The sequence below is a fragment of the Sitophilus oryzae genome, unplaced genomic scaffold, assembly GCF_002938485.1.
Source record: "Sitophilus oryzae breed Bouriz unplaced genomic scaffold, Soryzae_2.0 scaffold_815_pilon_pilon, whole genome shotgun sequence".
Taxonomy (NCBI): Eukaryota; Metazoa; Arthropoda; class Insecta; order Coleoptera; family Curculionidae; genus Sitophilus; species Sitophilus oryzae.
This window is the reverse complement of record NW_022147434.1, coordinates 3,476,034-3,501,755: the sequence shown is the minus strand read 5'-3', so window position 1 is coordinate 3,501,755 and position 25,722 is coordinate 3,476,034. Positions and strand designations below refer to the sequence as shown.

The 25,722-nt window shown below is 30.6% G+C and overlaps 1 protein-coding gene across 1 annotated transcript; it reads right to left on the bottom strand.

The window, feature by feature from the left end:
* Nucleotides 1–14,355: 14,355 nt before the first annotated feature.
* LOC115889580 (KRAB-A domain-containing protein 2-like) lies at nucleotides 14,356–15,525 on the bottom strand. Its single transcript, XM_030909633.1, has one exon. It carries the CDS (start codon nucleotides 15,523–15,525, stop codon nucleotides 14,356–14,358), a length of 1,170 nt encoding a protein of 389 aa, XP_030765493.1.
* Nucleotides 15,526–25,722: the final 10,197 nt, after the last annotated feature.

Sequence of the window (25,722 nt, the reverse complement as noted above, 5' to 3'; positions counted from 1 at the left end):
TGTGGTACCAAATTATTCGTAAAAAAATGTTTTCTTTTCAAATATGCTAATGAGCCACCCTCGTTTCACAAAATATGATGTGAGCATTTTCTAAATGGCCAGGACAACACACTAAAAACATTACACGATCAAATCTATTTTTCCAAGACCGCTTGATTAAGAATTAGTGTTTTTACATTACACTCTAGATTGAATTTTACTATACGATTTTTTATTAAGCGAGAATTTCAAAAGTTGACATATGATATGTTATTCTATTCAGAATGTCATTTTCTATCGAATAAAGTAAAAAAATATCGAGGGTGCCATTTAAAAATCAAATGTAGTCATCAACAGGAAGTGACCAAAAACAATTGAATACGCCAATCAATCCTAATTTATGTCATATACTAACATACCAAATCTCGTTCTTTTTATCTGAAAAAATAAAAAAATTATATGGGATAAGCCACTTTTGAGATGCACCTGGTATACCAAACCAATCAGCAATTGATCCATTAGACTTGGATCAAGGTAAATTAATAAAATTGCGTTTATCCCATCAAGGAGGCGGAAATCTACAAAATATCAAGAGACAACTTTTAATCGGCATTAAACTGCTTACACTATTTCGCCGACAAGAGAAAAAAAGGTCAGTGGCGTACATGTTTTTCTTAAGAAAATATTTCAGTAATGATCCATATGCACGTCCCTGGTGAATATGTCAACATTTTTTTAGCTTTAAAATATGTCGTATTTATAGCAATTTGCGAAATATATATGCGAAACTCTAAAAGTCGTGGATTTGTTTCCTGAAGCCAAAGAACTTTTACATACCGGGTGCATTTCAAAAGTGGCTCACCCCTATAACTTTTTTATTTTATCAGATAATTAAACGAGATTTGGTATGTTAGTATATGACTTAAATTAGGATTGATTGACATATTCAATTGTTTCCTGTCACTTCAGGTTTCATCGGAAATTACTACAACTTTTGATTTTTAAATGGCACCCGCTGTATTTTTTTCTTTATTCGATAGAAAATGACACTCTGAATAGAATGACATATCATATGTCAACTTTTGACATTTTCGCATATGGTTTATTTGAAATTATAACATGCGGTTCATAACAACAATTTGACTCGAAATACCAAGTCTGTGGTATCAAATTATTCGTAAAAAAGTTATTTTTCCAAATATGCTAATGAGCCACCCTCGTTCCATTTGAAAAAATTGAGATATGATTAAAAATACGACTTGGGCATCTTTTAACCAGCCAGGACAAGACACTAAAAACATTAGACGATCAAATCTGTTTTTCCAAGGCTGCTTGATTAAAAATTAGTGTTTATAACACAGCCGTGGCACTCTAGATTGAAATTTAAAATACAATTTGTTTTTGAGCGAATATGTCAAAAGTTGACATATGATATGCATTCTATTCAGAGTGTCATTTTCTATCGAATACAGTAAAAAAATACCGAAGGTGCCATTTAAAAATCAAAAGTTGTCGTCATTTCCGGTGCAACAGGAAGTGACAAACAACAATTGAATACGTCAATGAATCCTAATTTATGTCATATACTAACATACCAAACCTCGTTTTTTTATCTGAAAAAATAAAAAAGTTATAGGGGGTGAGCCTCTGTGAGACGCACCCGGTATTATCGAAACAGAAGATTTTGAAAATTAAGTTTGTCTTTTTCTTATACAGGGTGAGTTTCCTACGATGTTTTCTATGGGCATCTCGGAAACTACTGAAGATAGAGAGTTGGTTAAATGGGGAAAGAATTGCAGTTTTGTGGGGTCATAAATATGCGCCTTTCAGATTGAATCTGTCATAATGAAAGTCATGTTAGAACCATTCTATTAATGCGCGAGTATCTAAATTTAACTATTCTAACATGACTTGAAAACTGTTCTCTAAAAAACGTAAGTAACGTTCACCGGTCAACGTATCCTCCAAACTGTATGGCCAAATTAGCCAAGAAATGCTGAACCAATAATCCTACACGCAAATCTTCATTGGAAAATTTCATATTTACAATTTTTGTTTATTTTAATTTACAAAGTTTGGATGTGACAGTTTCACATTTCTGAGAGCAACGACGCACAGTGGAACGAGCTTATGGGAGCTGTTGGACATGAGGTTTTCTTCTCAACACTTTTAATCCAAAAGACGAAAAAATGATTTTTATATACCGTAATAATGTATAAACAGAACAATTTTAAACTTTAATAAAAGAAAGTGGTTGGCTCGTTACAAACCATCTACAGGGTGACCTAAAAATATAGTATGTTTTGGAAAAATCTTACAAGTTTTAAATGCTTATAAACTTTGCCAAACTGTCGTGGAATGTTTTAGTTTTGATCCTTTTAAAAAGAAATAGCTTTAGATTTTACCACTGAAATCTAAGACTGCTGATACCGTGTTATAAAAATATGGCAATTAAGGGCTTATGGTAATTAAATTGCTAATATCTTCGATTTGAAAGAAGATATCAAGATGCGGTTTTCACTGACTTTTTAAGCTTTCATTACTCTTTACTATCAGCTAAAATGGCATATACCATCGCATTTTTTTTTTTTTGAAAAAACGCGCAATGTTTGTTGATTTGTAAGACAGCGCCCCCTAGCATCTACGTTCAAAAGCTTACTATTATTGTTTATATGGTATAATATAGAGTAAGAAACGGTCTTTTAAACGAGCCCCCGTTAGTTGGATTCCGTCCATCTATTCCGGAATTATTAATACTTAAATAAAAACAGATCTAACCTTCCCCCACCACTTTATTTTGGCAGATAGGGGAAAATGGTTCTAACAAAAAATATTCAGAATTTACTATTATTTATAGTACCCCTTATCTAGGCAAAGTTGTGTAAAAACTCCATTTTCTTATTTTTTATAGCAGTTGCGCCCTCTAGCTAGCGGCCATTCTACAAATTTGAAAATAATTTCCTGCATTTTCTCATGGTCTCTTTAGTTATGAATATTTTTTCCGCAAGCCTCACGGCTAAGACTTTCCGAGATATAGCCGAGAGCTATTCTTAGTGGGACACCCTGTACAATAACTTTATTATAAGCAAAGAATATAACAGTAAATCAACGCACTAGAATATTTTTATTACAAACAAAAAACCTCAACACTGCACTTTAACCCTCTCCCTTTCCAATAGTTTATAAGTTTTCCATATATTTGTAGCACCCTGTATCTGTTTTTGATTTTAGCGTCATTTTGTATTTATCCAATTAATAATTAAATATTAATAAATTTATAAAAAAATAAAGATAATTTGACTCTAAAAATTTTAAATTAATTTATTGGAATTGAAAAGGTTTTTGATTTTAGTATAACATGTATTAGTAATATATTAAATGGAAATTTTTAGAGGGGGGCAAGCTGGGGCAAGATGTTAAATTAGTTTCGTTATTAGAAAGGCTTAATCTACCTTGTGATATATATAAAGTCTTGGCCAACTTTGGCCATTTTTTTATTTTTCTACATACACATTTTTTTGCTACTAAATATAGTATTTAGCAGCAAAAAAATGTTTATGTGTCTCTTATATACAATTGTTCTCCCAAACTTTTGTGACTATATATATCTTTTATTTTAAAGTGAAAACAATCGTTTGCACTAATATGTATAGTTAAAAAAAATTATTAATGTCTTTGCCAGTTTTATAAAACTAGGTTGTTTCACAAGAAATGAATACCATAATTAAGTCAGTGTAATATCTTCATTTGAAACTTTTCAAACAGACATATAATTAAAAATATTTTTTTGAGTTGGATAAAATATAACGGTCTGGACTTTAAGTAATTCAAATCTTCTACCAAAATTATTTAATTTAAAATTTTATTTTTAAGTCAATGTCTAACATTTTATATTGGGTCTTTCCACCGTGCGACGCGACGATTGAACTAGTTTCCATGGCTACCTAAGTGAAATTAGTCAAGAAAGATAAGAATTGGCTACAACTCAGTAATTTTGTGAAAAAAAAACATTATAGCTTATATCACTGAAAAGCTTAAAAAATGGCGCTTTTTATGAAGTCATGGCCAACTATGGTTTCCATTTAAAAATACATATTTTTGTGTCATATGTCAAAAATGACAGGCTTTAGAAAAAATCGGAAAACACAAACTCATTAGGGAGGTGATTATCTATAACTTTTATCTAAACACTCTTTGTCTACAATAGATTATAATTGAATTGGGGACAATTTTTAATATAGCCAATTTTTTTTCCCAAATATCTACTAAGCCATAAACTTTTTCAAAAATCTGAAAGGCGCATATTTATGACCCCACAGAACTGCAATTCTTTCCCCAATTAATCGACTCTCTATCTCCAGTAGTTTCCGAGATAGCTAGAGAGAACATCGTAGGAAACTCACCCTCTATACCACCAACCTACTGTGATACTGTGATACCATTACATATTTAGCTATTTTTGGAGTGAAAACGTCCAAAGCGTCACAAAAAAGGTAACGATCTTGGAGCTTTGTAACAGCGCTTTCAGATGGAGCGCACCGTACGCGCGGAGCGTCCGCGCGGATATTTTTTCAATATAGCTCATCTGGACGGAGCATACGCAATCCATGTGAAATCGTTCATATAAACCCATGGTACTAGTCGCGGACGGTCCGTCGCAGACGCTCCGCTCCCTCTGAAAACGCTGTAACTCTGGTTCTATGTGAGCCGGAGGGCTAAAACTCGGAATGTAGATGGTGCTCGAAAAATCCCATCTTTTCATGGTATTTTGACGAAGTTTTGTGCACTATGAAACTCCATCATCCATGGCGAAAAAATCGTCCAAAGTAGTGGGCTAAAACCTGGAATGTAGATGTTGCTCGGAGAGCCCCATCTTTTCACGATATTTTGACGACGTTTCGTGTTCTACGAAACCCTATCATCAATAAATCAAATCAAAAAATCGTCCGATTTAAATGAAATTTGGTATGTCGATAGACTGGACCAAGACCAACTTGACCATGTACTACACGTATCACTGTGACAATTAATTTTGACGTAAGAAACGTTAATATTTGATGTCATCCGATCGCGACCAAATTTTGTGGGTACTCTATGTGAGCGACGCGACGGCGCATAGGGTCCCACCCTGCAAAGTTGGATACGGCTTTTCGTTTGCATCTTCATCAGGGTAGAACTAAGGATTTGATATTGAAGAGAAGGGTCGATTTCGGCATAATTGGGGTCGGGCTACAGGATAACGACCTCGACCTTTGGAACCGATTCCTCTAAATAAATGAAATCATCAGGATTTTTCTTAATTATGGGTCGATTGGAACTAAACTCGGCATGTGGATATAAGTACCCCAATGGAGTCCTCAGACGGACAGATTGACAGACAGGCAAACAGACAGATGTAAGAAGAAGTTTCACTTCAAATATGCGCATATCGTGCAGATACATTTTTTCCTTGTTGTTTTTGTTGCTTAGTTTCTTGTCTATTTTTTGGGTCTGTTTCGATGTTTTATCACTCAATATTTAGTTAGGTATTAGTTGTTAGCTTAATGTTGTACATGGCTAAAATGATTTTGGTGATCGATGTCTGCAAAAATAGGTATATCCTAAAATGTATTATAAAACTTTTGTTTCTGTACCAAAGAAGGTAAATAACGGTTTACCTTTGTTACCTTGCAATGGTCTTATAAATCGGTGGTTCTCTCAAATCGCTCCCAGTATCGTAACATCTGTAATATTACATTACCAAAAACGATACGATCATCCTCGCCTTTTAGAACTGATAAAAATCGTGCTGAAGTATAGTACTATTCTTTTAAAAGTTCCTCAATATGGCCGACCTAGTTACGAAAATTGGTAATTTTTTTTTAATGAAAAATAAGTTGGCGTTAGCAAATTCAGATATTGATTTACTCTTTGGTTAACAATAATATTTTTCAGGATTGTCAAGTTGACGTTAAAGTTAGGTTATTATAGTCTGTCCAACGAGAAGATCCTTGACAGTGATAGATCTGTCTGTCATTTTAATTTCAAAGTAGTTTATTTTATTTTACAAAGAAATAAGTTGGTACAACTGGAACGCATAGCAGGAAATATTTAAAATTTGATTGACAAGATGAAAAGTGATTACTTCAAAATATTGTGAAAAAAACTGTATAAAACTGAAAAAATGTAATCGAGTTATTTTATTTAATAAAAACGGTATGTGTTAATACAAAACAAACAAGAACAAGACACTACATACCAAAAAAATATAAAAAAGAAGCTATTATTTACTTTCAAGCTTTATGAAACTACCCGCATTTATGATTATGTTTATCAATATAACTTATGTACAAATATAAATTTGTAATATTCCACATGAATAAATAAAAGAACATAGGTAAATAAAACAAACTATTTTATTAATAATAACACCTACCAAATTTTATACCTTAAAGGTTGATTAATTAACTTTAATCTTAATTTTTTAAACCAGTACTTTTTGACATTATTTTTTTGCAGTACTAAAATCCATTATTTACCTATCGTGTGATGTCGTCTACTCCTGTTTTTAGTATGTGTTTAGTTTGATCCTTCTACCATATACGAGATGCACTTATCTACGACGAAATGGTATACAAACTTTATCGATGGCAACTTCATTGGTGTACAAGACTTTCTGCCTGGGCAGCGAGTATTAACCATAAACTGTGCTTTGGGTCTACAGTTAATTTTCACTCGATTTTTCCTCCACTTAACTTCAAAAGACACAAAACACACGTAATAATAAGAATCAAAATGCATCATCTTCCAAAACGCAGGGTATTTAACAAAAGTTGACACAAAATTATAACTTATAATTTGGCAAGACTTTGACAAGCGTCAAAAATGACAAAAATCTAAAGGCGAGTTCATACGCATACGTCCGTTTGTCGTTCATCGTTCCGTCAAACCAATAAAATTGAAATACGAGCTGTCATTTTTTAAATAAACCAATAAAACTGGTTAAAAACAACAAGACACGAAGTATGACGGATTTATATTTAAACCCATCCATAGATAACTTAAAAATTATTAGAAACTTTTTTTAGTAAAATAAATAGATTGGTATGGGACGTCATCTGCTTTTCTTCTGTCATCGTCTGTCGAAATCTTACCTGAGAAAAAAAACAGAGTATAGTTGGTTGTCATATATAAAAACATAGATTATTGAAATTATTTAATAAGAATAAAGGTATTTTACCGCAGATCTGAAGAGATTTTACTTAAAGGTATTTTATAAACTTTCTCAGTGAGAGTATTAATTCCCCTGTTTCTTATATTTCAGTTAAAGGGACGTAAGAACTATAGGAAGTAAATTTTTGTTTTCATGTTTTGACGATATCTGAGAGTTCCTAGAATTATCAAGATTATTGAATAATTATGGTTGTTTAATAAGTGAAATTAATAGAAGACTTGGAAATAGGATGATGCGTTTCATGTTATAGTTGATAGATCACCCCATTTCTCTTAATTTGTTTTTATTTCAGTACAGTTAACCACAAATTCAATTGATGTGTGCAAAAACAGCTATATTTTCAAACATCTTATTTAAATAGTTCTTTTATATACTGTTAAACTGTATCAACTACAAAGTCTTTAGCAAAAAGTTATAAGGTAATAAATTTTGTAGATATAATTTGTGAAAATTTATATATAAAGATTAGAACACAATCCTCTGAGGGAAAAAATACTGAAAAACTCATTAAATATACTTTATTAAAAATAACAACATATAAAAACAGTCATCCATGCAAACTGTAATAATCAGAACATTATCCACATTATAGCTTTATTAAATTTGTGTTCACACTCCTGTCAGGAAAGCCAGAAATGTTTGTTTAAATATTAACTTATTTTAAATTGCCAGAAACACATCAGAATATATCACAACCACAACTATAGGTTAATAAGTACTAAATTTTATACCTAGTAAGTGATGCGTTAACTAACAAGTATAGGATAAAAAACAATTATTAATATAGATATACAATGTCCTGCTTATTTATGAAATGACTTTCCCTTCAAATGTGAGGAATACCAGTAAAATAAAACATAATTTTTGGTTTGGTTTGGTGTTTGATATTTTAACTACGTCTATTACAAACCTTAAGTGCTTTTAGTGAGTAACTGTATATTTTATTATTCTTTGTGTATTCTGTAAAGTAAAAAAATATATATTTCAAGAAATATAAAAACAATGCAATAGATATCAAACAGATTCATAAAAGCTACTTACAATTATTGTACATAATTATATATTTCAAGCGTTATTTGATGTTTGGCCCCATTACCAACATTACCTTATTTAGGTCTTCTCTACTAACTCAACTTTTAAACCTGTTTTAAACCTTTATATTTTAAAACTGATTTACAACAATCTGTAATGCCCGCGCTGTTACCTGAAATATAAATTTTAATCTATTTATTATCATATAGTACATATTAAAAACCTGAAAATTATTGATACGAGGAAACTTCTCAAAATAATTAGAGACCTTTTTACAAACATCTGGACTAATTTATTTTCACGAATTTGTGAACGAGTCAATGTTTTCTAACACATTTTGAATATCTTCAAGCCTATTCGTCAATTCTTGATCGGTGAAAAGATTATTTATAACTATATAATTAGTACTGCAGGTTGCAGGTTAAATAAAAGAACAAAATCAAGTAGAATTTGTGAATAAAAACTCAAAAAATAATGAAAATATTTAGAAAAAGGAACCGTAAACGTCAATAGCTTTGTTCGGGTTCTTGTTATTACCGATTCTGAACCGTCCTAGAACTGTGATGCGTATACGCAGAAGGAAATATGAAGACATTATTTCATTTGCGCATGCGCTGCAGAGCTCTAGGACGGTTCAGAATCGGTAATAACAAGAACCCGAAAAAAGCTAATGTCAGCCAAGTGTCAGAATTCAATTGGATTTACCACAGATTATCAATTTGAACGATTTAATTACAGTCGATTCCAGTTTAGAGATTTTCGTTTTTTAAGCCTCCCATACTGTAGTCCGCCATATTGGGAAGTTTTAAATGAATACAAGTATACTGATACTGTACTGTATGAGAATTATAGTAATTTAATAATTACGCAACGAAAAATATTATATCCGAGAGAAAGAGTTGTTTTAAAAAATGTTTTGTATTGATGGTATCGATGCTCAGACGTAACAGATACTTGCAACATATCCGAGCTTTAATAAAGGATAATTTTAAAATTAGTACTCAACTAAAATTAGTGAAGTGTGTGCCACGAAATATTGAAATCGTTCGGCTGTTGTGTTAATGAGCTATGATTTATACCAAATTAAGATCAGCAAATATGTTAATTATGTGTGTAAAACGGTTAAGAAACAGATACCATAACAATCTGTAGTAATAATGTCTCCCTTGTTTAGCACTTCAACATTGCTAAATGTTTTGGAACACATAAAACGTATGCAAAATAAGCAGGAAAATAACATATGTATGTGCATAATAGAAAATAAAAATGTTTAGGTTGTTAATAGCAGGATAGCAAGAAAAAGTGGATGTAAGTGTAAATTACAGTCAAACCAGGAATATACATAAGTGTTACAAGTAGTATGATTTAAGTACATATAGAATGTCAAACCATTGAAAATTATTATTTGAAGATGAAATCACTTCAAAATTTAGTATTGTTGGTAAACTTCCTGCCCACTTAAACAAACAGGTGATATTCACCTTTCAAGGATTAAATACTTATTAAATAATGAATATATCGTGAAATAAAAAAATTAAAATCAAATTTAATTGTTGACCCCAACATGTTTCTTTAAATCTGAAATATTAATAACGATATGAGGAACAAATGTCATTTAAATGGATACTATTTTATATACTAACTTCATTAAAGTGTTTCGAAGTTTTTTATTGAGACAGTGATCGTCATGGTTAGCAAAGAACTATTTATTATGTATATGCCTTTAATAAAATATTAGTACTTTGACAATGGAAAGTAGTTAACATGCAAATATTATGAAAAGAGTTGGATTTATATTTAGACAAGGTAAATAATGGTTTGCCTTTGGGGATTGCAATAGTTTTATAAATCGGTGGTTCTCTTAAATCGCTCCCAGTATCGTAACATCTGTAATATTACATTACCAAAAACGATACGATCATCCTCGCCTTTTAGAACTGATAAAAATCGTGCTAAAGTACTGTACTGTATGAGAATTATAGTAATTTAATAATTACGCAACGAAAAATATTATATCTGAGAGAAAGAGTTGTTTTAAAAAATGTTTTGTATTGATGGTATCGATGCTCAGACGTAACAGATACTTGCAACATATCCGAGCTTTAATAAAGGATAATTTTAAAATTAGTACTCAACTAAAATTAGTGAAGTGTGTGCCACGAAATATTGAAATCGTTCGGCTGTTGTGTTAATGAGCTATGATTTATACCATATGGTAAAAATTATGATGTACCTTAATCATATATATTCGAAAAAAGATCGGCGCCAAATTCCAGTAGAAATGCCAGTTTTCTGAATGAAGTTGTTCATAGTCTGGATAACTGGGTACCTAATAATAATAATAATGTTAATGGTTGTTGGTGTGGATATTCTCGGCAAGCATAATTTCTAAACTGACCCCTCCCCCTTGCACTACAAAGTACTATATACACTAAATTATACAGGATCTCTCAATATTCCGTGGACATAGTCCTACTACGTATATTTCGAATCAAAATAAGATCGCTGGACACAATTTACCTCTATTCAAAAGTGCTTTGTTTGTCAGTTAGAGGGCATCAAACTTTTAAAAAATAAACACATATTTTAAGATATTTATGAACCAATATTCCGATTTGAATAAGATTTAGGGTATTATGTTTTACTAGGCGCTTTTATGTTTGACTTTTGCAAAAAAAACTGAAAAGGTACGAGAAGGGTGAAAACTACTCCTACCCCTATATAAATTCTAGTAAAAATATTTTCTGGTTCCAAAGACGCTGAAAAAAGCTGCTCAGCCTATCAGAATGTTGATGTAATATCACTTTGACGTTTCAACTTTGATATGACCTCAATGAGACGTCGATTTTTATTCACTGTCATTGGCATCTTAATTATTAAATATTAATACATCTGGTATTATGATATTCTGGTATAAGTATTATCGACATTAGGATATTTTTTTTATTTTTAATTAGGATGGTCATAATCAAGAAAACTACTGATGCCGTGATTTAAAAATAAAGCAATTAAGCTTACATTACATCCAATATAGTTGTGTTAGTCTTTGGTACGTTTGATAAGGTTTAGTTTTGCGTAAAACATATCTTAAGTTCACTGAAGCCGTAAAAACTATTTTTAATTTGATACTTGTTTGAAACCTTCATTTATTTACTTGTTACTAACACCCGAGGGGTGTTTCACTTGGATAAGACATGTACATATATCTATGCATATATCTACTGCCAAAATATAATTTTACTGCTTACCGACTGCCAATGACTGCGAAGAAGACTACCGATGTCTGCCATATAATTATAATCGACTGATGCCAACGACTGCCAGCGTCTACCAAGAATATGTATATGTATGTATATATAATTCCAATAGTGTGACACCCTTCGCTAATACCTTTATAGCAAGGGATGCAGATATATGCAATATCTTTTTTGTTTTTCTTGGTTATGTTTTTTTGGTTATCAATCATCTTTGTTAGTTGCTTCAACTAAATATGTAGGATCCCGAATTTTTGCTCTGTAAGTCATTTCGTTATTAATAATATTTTGTGATAAAGATTTTTTGACAAAGATTTTTTAACATTGAAAATGTTTCTGTTATCCTATATTTTTATGACGTTTAATGTTGAACTTCTATACGAGCTAACAGAACAAAAAGTAAAGTGTAGAAAGTTTTTGTCACAATAATGTTTCATATAAAATGCGAATTTACTTGTTTTATTTTCTAAATACGTAATTCTTTTCCCTAATAATCACATAAGCCACAGTGGTAATGAATGAGAAAAAAACGCCAAGAAGCATTTCATTGCGGAAATAATGACGCCTTTTTTCCTTGTTTATGACGTTGAAAATTGCTTAAATTAATTGACATTATTATAACACGCTCGTGCAAAAAGTGAGGTAATAAAAATATTTAATGATATGTTATGTTTATATATACAATATGTTCTTGTTAACTAGATTAATAGAGATTATTAGCAGTTTTAGATGTTTTTAATTATTTAACAAATCACCACTTGTACCATCAGACATTCATTTGGTTATGAAAAAAAAATAGTGATTTAACCTTTAACACTCAAATCACTCTTAAACAGAATAAAAATCACAGTACCTTATACCCATGTCAATGGGAAAAATATTAAATGGTGAATGAAAGGCAAAAATGTGATATTTTTCTAAAATCCTCTTATTCTCGGTTATTAAAAAATTGTATTTTAAATTTCAATCTGGAGTGCCATGTCTATGTTAAAAACACTAATTCTTAATCAAGGAGCCATGGAAAAATAGATTTGATCATCTAATGTTTTTAGTGTCTCGTCCTGGCCGGTTAAAAGATGCCCAAAATATTTGGAAAAAACAAATTTTTTACGAATAATTTGATACCACACACTTGGTATTTCGAGTCAAATTTTCGTTATGAACCGCAAGTTATAATTCCAAATAAGCTGTATGCGAAAATGTCAAAAGTTGAACATATGATATGTCATTCTATTCAGAGTGTTATTTTCTATCGAATAAAGTAAAAAAATATGAAGGGTGCCATTTAAAAATCAAAAGTTGTAGTCATTTCCGGTGAAACAGGAAGTGATTGGAAACATTTGAACCCGTCAATAAATCCTAATTTATGTCATATCTATACGAACATACCAAATCTCGTTTTTTTAACTAAAAAAATAAAAAAATTATAGAGGTTGTAATTAATGCCACTTTTGAGAGGCACCCGGTATTTAAATAAAGTAGTGAAACGTTCGTAAAACACAACTGTATAATCGTTTCTTCGATGCAACTCACAATATTTTTGACTCCCTGTAACTTCGTTGTATATAAATCATAAATCTTCACTTTTAGTGATTTAGATGACATAATATAACTCGCTATATTGCCAACATATGTAATAGTTATACGATATAGTTTATGAATTATTGCTAACCAAAATTGTTTAATTTGGGCAGTGGCGCATTTATCGAGATCCTCAAAATTTTAAAGTACTACTAGAACTAGAAACAGTTCAAATTTTAAATTTTATTTGCAACTTTGGGAACTTGTTAATAATTGTTCTAAATGATTTGATGCGCCCGGGGATTCAACTAAGAAAACTCACCGAGTGTCGTTTTCATCAAACGATCTCTGATTGAAAAAACAGAGACAAAACACAAAAAATCTTTAATCTTTGATTGAAATCTTGACCTGAAATTTCCAAAACGTTCCTCATTTTGGAAACTCCAGTTACTGTTTTGTTGAAAACGACAGAGTGTCTGTTATGTCACGGTTTTGTCCGTTTCGTGGAATTCTGCCTTAACAGGCAAAATAGCAATATAAATTAAATTACTCAACATAAATAGAATTCATATTTTGAAAGAATTGTTTTATTATTTGGATTTTTTTTTAATCTAATATTACATAGAGAAGATATAATCCATGCTCATTCAAAGCTAACTGTCAAGAAAAATTGTTTAACGACAGTGCTCTAAGATCTAACAAGTATAATGTTACGCCGAATTTGTGTAACTGCCGATTTCATGAATTCGGCAAATTTTTGCCGAATTCGCGAAATCGGCAACATCGTTGCGCATTTCAGGTAATAGGCAATTATTAAATTTAACTTTGTCCATTTCAAGCAGTAAGCAAAGACCATCCTTGACTTTATAATATAGTCACAGATTTAAACTTTTTTTTTTAAATAAAAAACATATATCTATGTATCTACATTTTTATTTAATATAGGTACCTACATATCTAAATATTATTTAGTACTAATACTTAATGTTTATTAAATATTAAGTATTAGTACAACTTCTTCCAGCATGGCAAGCTGAATTACACATGAAACCAGCTTTTAGGCATTTGCACCTCATTGAGTTGCATGTTTTGGTGCAATTGCATCTTTTATATCCTTGTCCGGAACCCACTGAACTTTTACGAACAAGCATTCTAATATTGTGTTCATGATCAGGCACGTCGCTTAATATTAATCTCTTAAATTTTGTAGGTTGCAGGGAATTTTTTTCTAACCAGTTATCCACAATGCCATGTTTTGTACCAATTCTTAATTTTCCTTCTTTTTAGGAAATTCAGTAGTAGATACTTCCTGCAAAGTTAAATAATTTTCTGTATTTTCTTCATCTTGAACGGTTTCTATCTGTGTTTCTGGTGTAAATTCTTTTGTATCCTCTTTAGATATTTCACCAAAACCAGCAGTCGGCACAGAAGTGTGTCTGTTGTAACTTCTTGATTATAGATGTCTTCTTCTATATTATATTTTTCAAAATTTTCTGGCATTGTATCTTTCATTATTTCATGTCCATTGTCATTCTCCTTACAACTCTCATTATCTGGTATTTTTAATATTTCATCCATATTTTCTTCTGTTATCCCGTTGGATATCGCAGCAAGAAATTCTTGTGGTATCTTAGAACCTAAGCCTAATTTTGTTGGCTGACCAAACATAGCTTTGTTTGGTTCCATTTTTATAGCATCATGATAAGTTGTGTTAATACCCCATTGCACAAATTTTAGGCCCAACGACCAAGAAGAAGTCTTATTGTCACGCATCCAAGCCACTAATGCATTTTCTACAGTAGCGTTTGCTCTTTCCACACTTCCTTGACTTTGTGGATGCCGTGGCCTCCCATTCACAAGAACTAAGGTAGGCCAGAGAGTCCCTAACTCCTTGATTATATTTGCAGTAAACTCTTTACCGTTATCGGATTGTAGAACAGTCGGAGCTCCAAAATCCAAATAAATGTTTAAAAGTTCTTTGGCTACTTCAACAGCACATTTACATATTAGCGGTCTTAAAATACTATATTTTGTTAAATGTTCCTTATAGTGCAAAATAAATTTGTATTGACCATCAGGTAAACTTTGGTAATCAATTAAGTCGATTTGTGCTCTGGAATTAAGATCTTTATTTATTATGGGTCTAACAACAATTCCTGTACTGTATACTTTTTTTGTTTTCTCTGTGCACCTCTCGCACTGTTCAATAAACTGTTTTATTATAACCATTGGTATATTAGCATAATGTTCTGCAACTTTTTTGTAGGTTTTTTTCTCTCCTTTATGTCCACAAGCGTTATGCAAATCTCGAATGATTTGCCATGCATTTGTTTTGGTAGTCATTATTTTATTGTCTTTTTTTCGACATATCTTTGTTATTCCAGCAAACTTTTCTAGCTTGAACGAACTTTTAATATGGTAGTACTCTCTGTTTTTAGTGACACTTTCACAACCTTGCAAAATTCGGATTACTTTTTTTTCGTATTCCTCACTCCACATCTTACTATTTATACCGGTTTCAGTCATGTTTTAATGTCGCAACACATTAATATAAAGTAAAAAATCTGTTATAGTTTACGTCGCTCAAAACTCCAAATAATACAAACAATCAAATTTCAATTAAACATGAACATAACCTCCAATTTTTATAATTTTCATTTGTTATCGTGCGCTGGTTGCCTATTTCAAATAATCGGCAAAAGATTATATGCCCAGTTCATGTATTGGGACATTATTTTGCCTATTACATGAAATGCGCAGCGATGCTGCCTATTTCGCGAATTCGGCAAAAATTTGCTAAATTTATGAAATCGGCAATTACACAAATTCGGCTTAACATATATATCACCAACGAATACATGGTCCATTTAAATTCATTTAATGATGATCATAGGTTAGAATTTATATAGGAATAGGATCATACTATTATATATTTCAAAAATCTTATAAAAAGAAATTATTTTCATACAGGGTGGCGCCTCTCATACGCCGCGGACGCTTCAAGGAGAATGACAGTTCATATTGAAATGAAATTTTGTGAGCAAGTGTAGGTGAATTCAGAGCACTTTTTTAAAATATAGAGAGTTCTACAGGGTGTCCCCAAAAAAAGTTACATATCAAAGTTGTGTTTTTTGTAATGGAACACCCTATATATTAATTGATTTTCAGATTCTAGGAGAAAAATAATGGTGAGTTTTATAACAGAAGTATATGACTAAAATACAGTGTTTTCTAGAAATAAAGAACAATTTTTAAATTACAATAAAAGCTACCTAAATTGGAATTTACCCGGTGTAGCCTAATATGTAGTTAAATTAACTATTGTACTTTAAATCAAATTGAAACTTGATCCAAAAATTATACAGGATGAGACAAAATTAATACTGAACATTGGTCACCTTTAAAAGCATGTTACTCTTTTATTTTAAATGGAACACAGCATATTATTCCGATATTCAATGGATAATGAATGTCACTTTAAAATACTATTAAGGTTGCCTACTCCTCAAACAAAGATTTTCCTAGATATATCGTGTCAATCATTTACATGATTTGATCTGAGTAGATCTATATTATTTGATAAATTCTGGGTGGCTGTGATATGTATGACGTTACTTCAACATAGCTGTCTAATTAGTCCAACTTTAACAACTAATTATCATATTTTGTGTCAGTTAAAAATAAATTCTCAGTAATTTGCCTAAAATGCAAAGTTATACTACATCAGAGAGAATTGATATGAATACTTAAATTAATAAAAAAAATTAGTAGAATACTTAAATGCTCCTAGTCTGTTTTTTATTGGGATATATGTTAAAGACAGTGTTTACAAAATTCGACCAACTATATTGTCGACAACATGAGAGAAGATTACAGTTGAAGGTTGGACCTTTTGGTGTTACACAGCAAAATAAAACAAAATCACCACAATACACCAAAACACTTTGACTTTTACACGGAACGCGCGTTTTGCTAACCATGTTAGCATCATCAGCAGATGATTATAAACTTTTTTACAAAACATTTTTTTTATTATTTTGCTTAACATGAGAGAAGAAGACGTAGAACTTAAGAGTAGAACTTCACATATGCCTTTTAAAATGAAAAGATCCTTTTGAGAAGACAATCATTTTATGGAATTAACAGGAAAGGAAGCATTTTGAGCATTGATTTCATCTAGTTAATTTTTGTCATATATACCTGTACCAGAAAAAAAAAACTACCTGTCCAGAAAATTTGTACGGCCTAAAAGTAAAATTTAGTGATTATCATAGCCCTTGTGACATAAAGAAAAGACATGTGGCTATCTATTTCAAAAATTAAATTATTCAAATGTGATATAATAATGGCGGTATCTGTCATGGAATTGAGCGATTAAAAAATTATCATAAATATTTTTTTTTCAGTCAGACAATTTATTTCCATCTGTCAGAAAATGAATTATTTGAATTTCCTATATTATAACTACTGCTTGCCTTAAAAGTTTAAAAAGAGTATTTATATAAATATATTTCGTATTTTCGTTCTTTAGTGATATCTAATAGTTGATATTTTAATAATATACCGTACGATCAAAAAAACAAACAGCGCAAAGTTAGCTTGGAAATAATGATCGATAATATACTGTCATAGGCTACTGGTTAAAATCAAGAAAAATATACGCTTTAAAGTTAAATCTTAAATAACTTAAAAACGATTTATTTTAGGTACAGGAACATGTATAGTCAAAAAGTAACAAATTTTAAAAACGAAAGTAACGACAGCCTTTTCACTAGTGAAATAATAAAAGTGGATTTCCATTTGAAAAAAAAAAATGATTTATAATAATTTTTTAATCGCGCAATTCCATGACAGCTGCGGCCATTATTATATGACATTCGGACAATTTAATTTTTGACATGTCTTCTCTTTATGGTACAGTGGCTGTGGCAATCATTAAATTTGACGTTTAGGTTATATACATATTTTTTACAGGCAGTTTTTTTTCCTCTAAAAATTATAAATATTTTTTTTTCTCAGAAACGGTTAACGTTAAGTATAGAGTGTTTAATATCAAAATTCATAAAATTTTACAGAGAATTTAAGTATGCAATAAAAAATGGGGTCACCCATTTAATATAAGAAAGTTGCTGTCAACTTCCGGTATTTCCGGAAGCGCCGCCATATTGAAAATATTTTTAATCGATAGATCTCATTGTGATTGATGATGAATGATATGCACAAAATCTCGTACTTAGATATTGTAGTTCTCTAGAAACTTCTAACGCAGGCTCAGCCTGGGACACCCTGTATAAATATTTCAATTTTGTCAACCATTATACATATTCAATTTTTACCAAATGTGCTTTAGAAGTATATCATTATCTAAACAGACCGGGGGCCACATTCAGCTTCGCCGCCCCGAGCCCTCGACAGGCTTAGTCGGTCACTGATTAAATCGAAGGATTTGAAGGACATGTTTGTAAACGTGACATATAATTTTGTTTAAATATAAATACTATTTCCAATTTATTGCTTATTATTATTTATTTTTATGCAAATGACTATTAATGCTCCTTAAAATGTTTTTAAGAAGAGAAGAATTTTTGAAAACCAAACAATTCGTGTGTTCTGTTTTTGTTTACATGTTTAGTTTATTATTTATAGTGATTTACAGTGATTTTGTTAAATTATACGAATAATCTCGTTGATTATTGATTTGAAATAAATATGACAATGTCCTCCAATGAAAATGCGAGGTCTTAACTCTAATAATTCTAATTCTGAGCTAGCAAATAAGCTAGATGCTTTACCTAGACCGTTATTCAGAAGCTACAAACATATCGACGAATATACAATATACAATGCACTTCCTAGCACACAACGAGAGGATACTGGTACAGAGGTACAGTATCAAGTTTATTATAACGACTTTCTTAGCTTTAAATCAAATGTTTTTTGGTGTTTGCGCAATCGTGCGATCCTTACTATACTACTTTTCATCTCGCTAGCTTGTGTGTCACGACCTTGAATTTTTACTTCCAGCGCGCGTAAAGAAGTTTCACTTCAAAAATATTGAGAAAAAATACAAAAAGTTCTAAAAATATCGTTATATATAGTTACGAGAGGTGTCTGAAACTGCAACCCTCGCTGCAACATTTTCAAAATCATGAAAACTAAGAGGCCATCATCACAATATTATTTGCGACATCTTCGGATTCACTAAAAGTAGCTGAAGTTCCCACAAACAGCAAAGTTCAAAGTTGGAGAGTACACAGTACCTAACTAAACCAAACCATCTATGGTTACGTAGATGAAGCAAGCTTGAAAATGAAGGGTTTTTACCGTTAATATTTCCGGGACCATTATTTTTTTAAATTCCAGCCGGATCAGCCCCTCAGATATATTAAAATCCCTACCCCCTAATTGATCCTAGGTGCGCCACTGACATTTATCGTAATTCAGTCGTATACAAAATAAAAACTAAACTACGTATCTGACTTTCAATAAGGTGTTAATAACAATTTTAAAATAGATTTTAATTATTTCATTAGCATTAAGACTTTAGAGCATTAAATTAAATTTTTGGTGTTATCTCATCCCAATATACTTTCTCTGCTTTTAAATAAGATTTATTAGGGTAGAATAAAAGAAAGTAACGGTGGGCAATAACAGATAATTGCAAGTCAGTTCTTGTGTTTGATTATTTAAAGATGTAAATTAAATAAGTTCCGTCAAATCTGATTCACATCATGACGTTACTCGTTACATTCTAAATACTACTGATGAAATTAGAGAAATTCGTGTATTTTTTATTACTGTTTCACCTATTAATTTTGACTGCTTTGCGTTTTATTATAGTTGCGTCTATTTTGCAAAGACCATGGAATTAAACTCATATAAAAACCATACTATAGATACATCTAATGCATATTGATGTAGACATGTCCTTGTTTCTAGGATATTGCTATTTTCTTTTACTTTTCTTTTTACTATCTTTTATAGAAAGGTTTTTTTACATTTCGTACTATCGGTATTTAATATGAAACACGCGTCATATCGTCAAATCTACCTAAACTAGTGTTGCACAAGACAAGAATTCTTGTCTTGAAAATCAATTTCTTGTCTTGTCTTGAAATTCAAGACAAGACATTTTCAAAGTCTTGTCTTGCAGATTTCTTGAATGGCAAAGTCTTGTCTTGTCTTGCAAGACTCTTGAAATTCATTGTCTTGAAAACATTTGATTTTACATTCTAAGATAAAGCTAATAATATTTCTATATTTTATTTCATAGAAAGCGTCGCGCGTCGTATACAAAATGTAATACGGAAAAATTAACAACAACGATGCTAATTTTAGCAAAAAAATCTTAACGATAACGTTGAAACATATATTTTAGCATGGTGGCAGAGCCATAGTGCCATATTCCCGATGCTGTCAAAAATGGCTCGTGATTTTTTTTTGTACACCGGCTACTTCAGTTCTCCCAGAAAGGCTCTTTTCGAAGGCAGCACTGGCAATAAGGAAACACAGAAACTGGCTAAATTCAGAATCGGTAAGAAGTTTAATTTGTTTGAATTCCTGGATGGATGAATTTCCATAAGTTCATTTTTTAGTTCTAGTTGTTAATTCTTTTTAGTTTATTATGTTCTATTTTGGCTACCCGTTTGTTACTTTTATTTTTTATGGTATTTATTTTATTTTTTTATGATGGAAAATTGGTTGGAAAAGTTTGGAGATAGGGTGTACAGAAAGGTCATGCTAGAGTGTACTATTTGCGCTATTTGATATTACTTTTTGTTCGCGGGGCAATTTCGTGCATGGAAAGTAGTACCTACCAAATAGCACAAACAGCGTGCTCCACGAACCCACCATTAGTTTCAACTACCGTTAGTTTTTTTTATAATACCATTATACCAATATAATTTTGTGTATAATAACAATTACCAATATACGGTTTGTTGCCTCTACTTTATTTTATTTCATTCTCAACTCTAAATTATATTTCATTCTCAACTCTCTTATTTTATTTCATTCTCAACTCTAAAACGCTGGCTATGATAGAAAAATAATGAACACTGGTCAATATTAATGCCAGGTTTATACAACATTTGCATAAGTCGTTATCATAATCACAGTCTTAATCATCGTCATAATCACAACGCAATTTTAATGTGCGTTTATAGAACATTTTCATAATCATAATTTTCATATCAATAAAGTTGGGTACGGTAATTAAAGGCTAACTTCAACAGATTTATAAGAAATGGATAGTTTAACTTTTATGATTATGACTATGATTGTGATTACGACTATGTAAATGTTGGATAAACCCGGCATATCTTGCGCAAAGACCTAATGATTACTTAAAAAATGAATAATTTCTAACTTTCAAGAAATCTTGAATTCAAGAAATCTTGCAAGACTCTTGAAATTTCTTGCATATTAAAGTCTTCTCTTGTCTTGAAATTCAAGACAAGAAATTTTGAAAGTCTTGTCTTGAATTTCTTGCAAGAGTCTTGGTCGTGCAAGACTTTTTCAAGACACTTGTGCAACACTAACCTAAACAGTATAGGCGCTGCGGTTTTGTCGCACAATTATTAATAGTTGTTATTTTGGAACCAAAAAATAATGCATAAAGGCAAATTGAAACAACTTCGGTTGCACGTCATCAATGACACCATGCGTCGTCTTATGGAGTTTGCTGGTGGTCGTATTATGATGTTGCAACCAAAGTTATTTTAATTTCCCCATAGGTACAGTGGATACATTAATATAATAATAATAATAGCTCCCGTATATAGCGTTTAACGCCTTGGGAGTAGCAAGATACAGCTTGCCATGCTAGAGCCGTTCGGTATACAAGGAAGGAAATGTGGCTAGCACTACGCTTCAACCACCTATTATTACCCCAGGATTGTGAATCCCAAGTACTCATTTAAGGCTGAGTCGACCTAGGTACCCAAATTATTTTTATTTTAATAAAAATAGTCGGCTGATGAAATGCCGGGTGTAGGATTCGAACCCACAACCTTGAGATTGATAGACTTTCGAATACATAATATCATATCACTAATAAATGTCATTAAAGGCTACACATGGCTGTATTAATGCAAAATCAATATTAATATTTAATATGTCAAAATATAACTAGAAGTAAATAATATTTACAGGGTGGCGCACCTCATTCGACTCGCTTGATTACTTCTTAATTATACGAAAATGAACAGATGTAGAAACAAAAATATTTTATGGGCATATGTGAGGAGGGCAATGTGCAAAATTTAAAATTATTTTGAAATATACATGGTGTTTCAGAACTAAGATCTATACCAATGTCATATTTTTTCTTATGGAACACCCCTTGTTTTATTTCATTTTTGGATTCTTGGGCCCAAAAAAAGGCATTTATAAAGGTTAAATATGTTTAAAATCTTTGGTTTTTGAGATGTTTAAAGATATTTAAATATATTTGCGTAAGTTTTCTTGAACCATTTCTTAACTCTAAAAATGTCATATTTTCTTGGGTTGAAGTTAGTTAATAAATAATAAATTTAGTTTTTTTAAACATCTTGACGTTTCGTCCCTAATTTCGGGGCATCTTCAAAAGTTTTCATTATCTTGAGATTTTTATTGTTTCAAAAAAAATAAATTTATTATTTATTAACGAACCTCAACCCAAGAAAATATGACATTTTTATAGATATTTAAATATGCATACTACAATAGATTATTATAACACCCTGTACGTTACTTTTCATAATAATTATTCTTGTGCTGAGTTTAAAGGAAGAGAAATAAATTTTACTGAAAAATGTTATTGCTTCCTTAAATTTATACAGAGGTACCAAAAATTGCTGATCTATTTTATGGATTTATTTTATATAAAATATTATTTTTTATTTTATATAAAAACTTTGTTATTTCAAAAGCAACACCCTGTATTTTTTAAAATAAATAGAAGCAGATTCAAATGCTCTTTCAAATTATATTAGGGTTTCCTATACCTATCTAGCTCAGATTTTGAATAAAAAGCGATTTTTAAATAAAATGGCAATCAAGATGGCTGGTGTCGCCGCGGGCCGTGGCAATTTTCTAGTGACAGTTAGTAACTATTTTCAAAATCGACATTAGCTTATGGACATTATTATTTGTAATTTATAACAGTTTACTTAAATTTACCTATGTAGATTGTTTATTAAGTAAGTATTCATTATTAAAGCAGTATATGCTGGCGGAACGAATGGATATGTTACTATTGATTTTGATGAAAAAAAAATATTTGAGAATAGACTTGACATAGACTTTTGAACACTCTGTATAGTTAAAAATTACGATATTTATAGCAAAATAAGCACAGTTCAACTATAGTAAATACCTAGTATAGTTTTGATTTGAGGACATTTCTTGTATTTCTTTAATATTTAAAAAAAAGGCTGAAAAATGTTTTTTTTCATTTATTGATAAATATTTGTGAAACTATCAAAATATATTGAATAATATTTTAGAACTATGTAAAGTGATCAGAAAGGAAGCCAAAAATGCAATAATATACAGGGTGCTTGTCCCCGAAAAATCATCCTGATCCACTTACACTTTTTTGAGCCACTCTGTAGAAGTTAAAATATTTTCCTGAAATACACTCTAATACATATCTTAGGTATGCACTTATATATATATAAAATTATTATAAATATATACAAAATTATTATTTTTTTATTATAGGAGCTACACATGCCCGACGCATTGTTGCCGGACCCGTGTAAAGTAGTAGGAAACTCTTTGAACCGTGGTAACACCTCTTTGCGGTAACTTTTGGATTGGCACCCTGTTAAAAGTGTATTAATAAATATACATAAAAATTAGATTTTGATTAAGAACATGATGGACGTAATAATCCTGCAGCTGGATCTTAGACTATTACTTCAATAATCGAGTACTCGAGCAAATATTTACTCGAATTATACCCTCACTTAAATTTAGTTATAAAAAAATATAATTTCCGCTCAATATAAGCGTTATATTTTATAAATCTAAAGATATATTTTTAGTATCTTCTGAAATTATTTTTACGAAAAATATGTTTGTCTAAATAATTATTCTAATAAGTTTTTGGTGGAAAAATACAGGTATGAATTTGTAACAAGAATAAATTTTTGATTTTTTTTTTTCGGTGGCAATACTGAATAACGAATTACTGTTAATATTATAATGAAGAATAATATACTTGATACACTCAGATGCAAAAAAACCCAACAGAGAAAATTTTGGTCAAATTTAAAGTGTTATATTTTTGTTATTTGTAGCCCTATTTTTATGATTTTTTTAGCTCACTGTATATAATTATATCAACTTTAATTCGTAAACAAATTTTTTTATAAACTTTAGTATTTGGCATATTATACAGATAGGGTTGTTTTTTTACCCTAACTTTAAAACACCCTGTGCAGTAATTTCATGTATAAAATTTTTCCTAAAATATAATTTTACGGTGAGAACCATGACCCCTGAGCATTTTGTTTTTCTATTCATGTCAATATATGTTTTGGTTAATTTTTAAGAGTAAAATGAACTGATCACGATCAATTTGCAATTATCATCACTTTTTGATGTAATTTTATAATACAAAGAGATGGTTTTGGTGACCATTGTCGTAACATGACATTACGCAGCATTGGATACCCTATATTAAATTTACAAAAAAACGTTAAAGACTGACGATACAGTCCTGGTATTAATAAACATTCATAACGATAACAGAACTAACGATATTAAAGAAAACATCTGTAATACTCAAGTATACAAACAGAAAAAAAAATTGTAAAAAATATCCTAATACTGCGTTATGCTTTCGCATTCTTCTTTAAGAACCAAGCGAAGTTGATTTATTGCAGCTGGTACTGCTTCGCAACCTCTAAACCTCTTGCCAAGCATGTTCCAAACATCGAACATGATGAGCAGTTCATAGTAGTATATGGTTCACAATAATCACCAAAGCCGCCTTATCATATTAAAAAATAACTTAAAAAAATGATAATTGAAAAAATTGCAAATTGTTGGTGGCAAGTTCATTTCACTCTTAAAAATTAACCAAGGCATGTATTGACATGATCCAAAAAACAAAATGCTCAGAAGACATGGTTCTGACCGTAAAATTATATTTTAGGAAAATTTACACACGAAATTATTGCACAGGGTGTAAAGTTAGGGTAAAAAAAAACAACCCCTTGTTTAACCCTGTATAATATGCAAAATACTAAATTTTATAAAAAAAACTGAGTTAACGAATTAAAGTTGATATAATTATATACAGCTTGCTAAAAAAATCATGAAAATAGAGCTAAAAATAACAAAAACTTTAAATTTGACCAAAAATTTCTCAGTTGCGTTTTTTTTGCATCTGAGTGTATAATATAAGTTATTCAGCAATAATTATTACAAAGAAATTTTGCAATTTAGGCTACATCACATCGTTGTAAAATGATAACGTTTATAAAACAACTTTTTTATTATTTAAATAGAAATACTATAAGAGTAATATACGTCTACTAAAATAGACAAATATATTTAAGTATGAAGATATGTTTTCAACATCTTAATTATGCCAGTAACTAATCCAGAAGTATTTCAACTTGATTTTTATATCTTTTAAACGAGATATTATTTCTTAATAAAATTTTATTTGTTAATGTTAATTCTATAATTTAGGTTTACGCAGGGAAAAAATGAAAAAAGGTTTTCGTA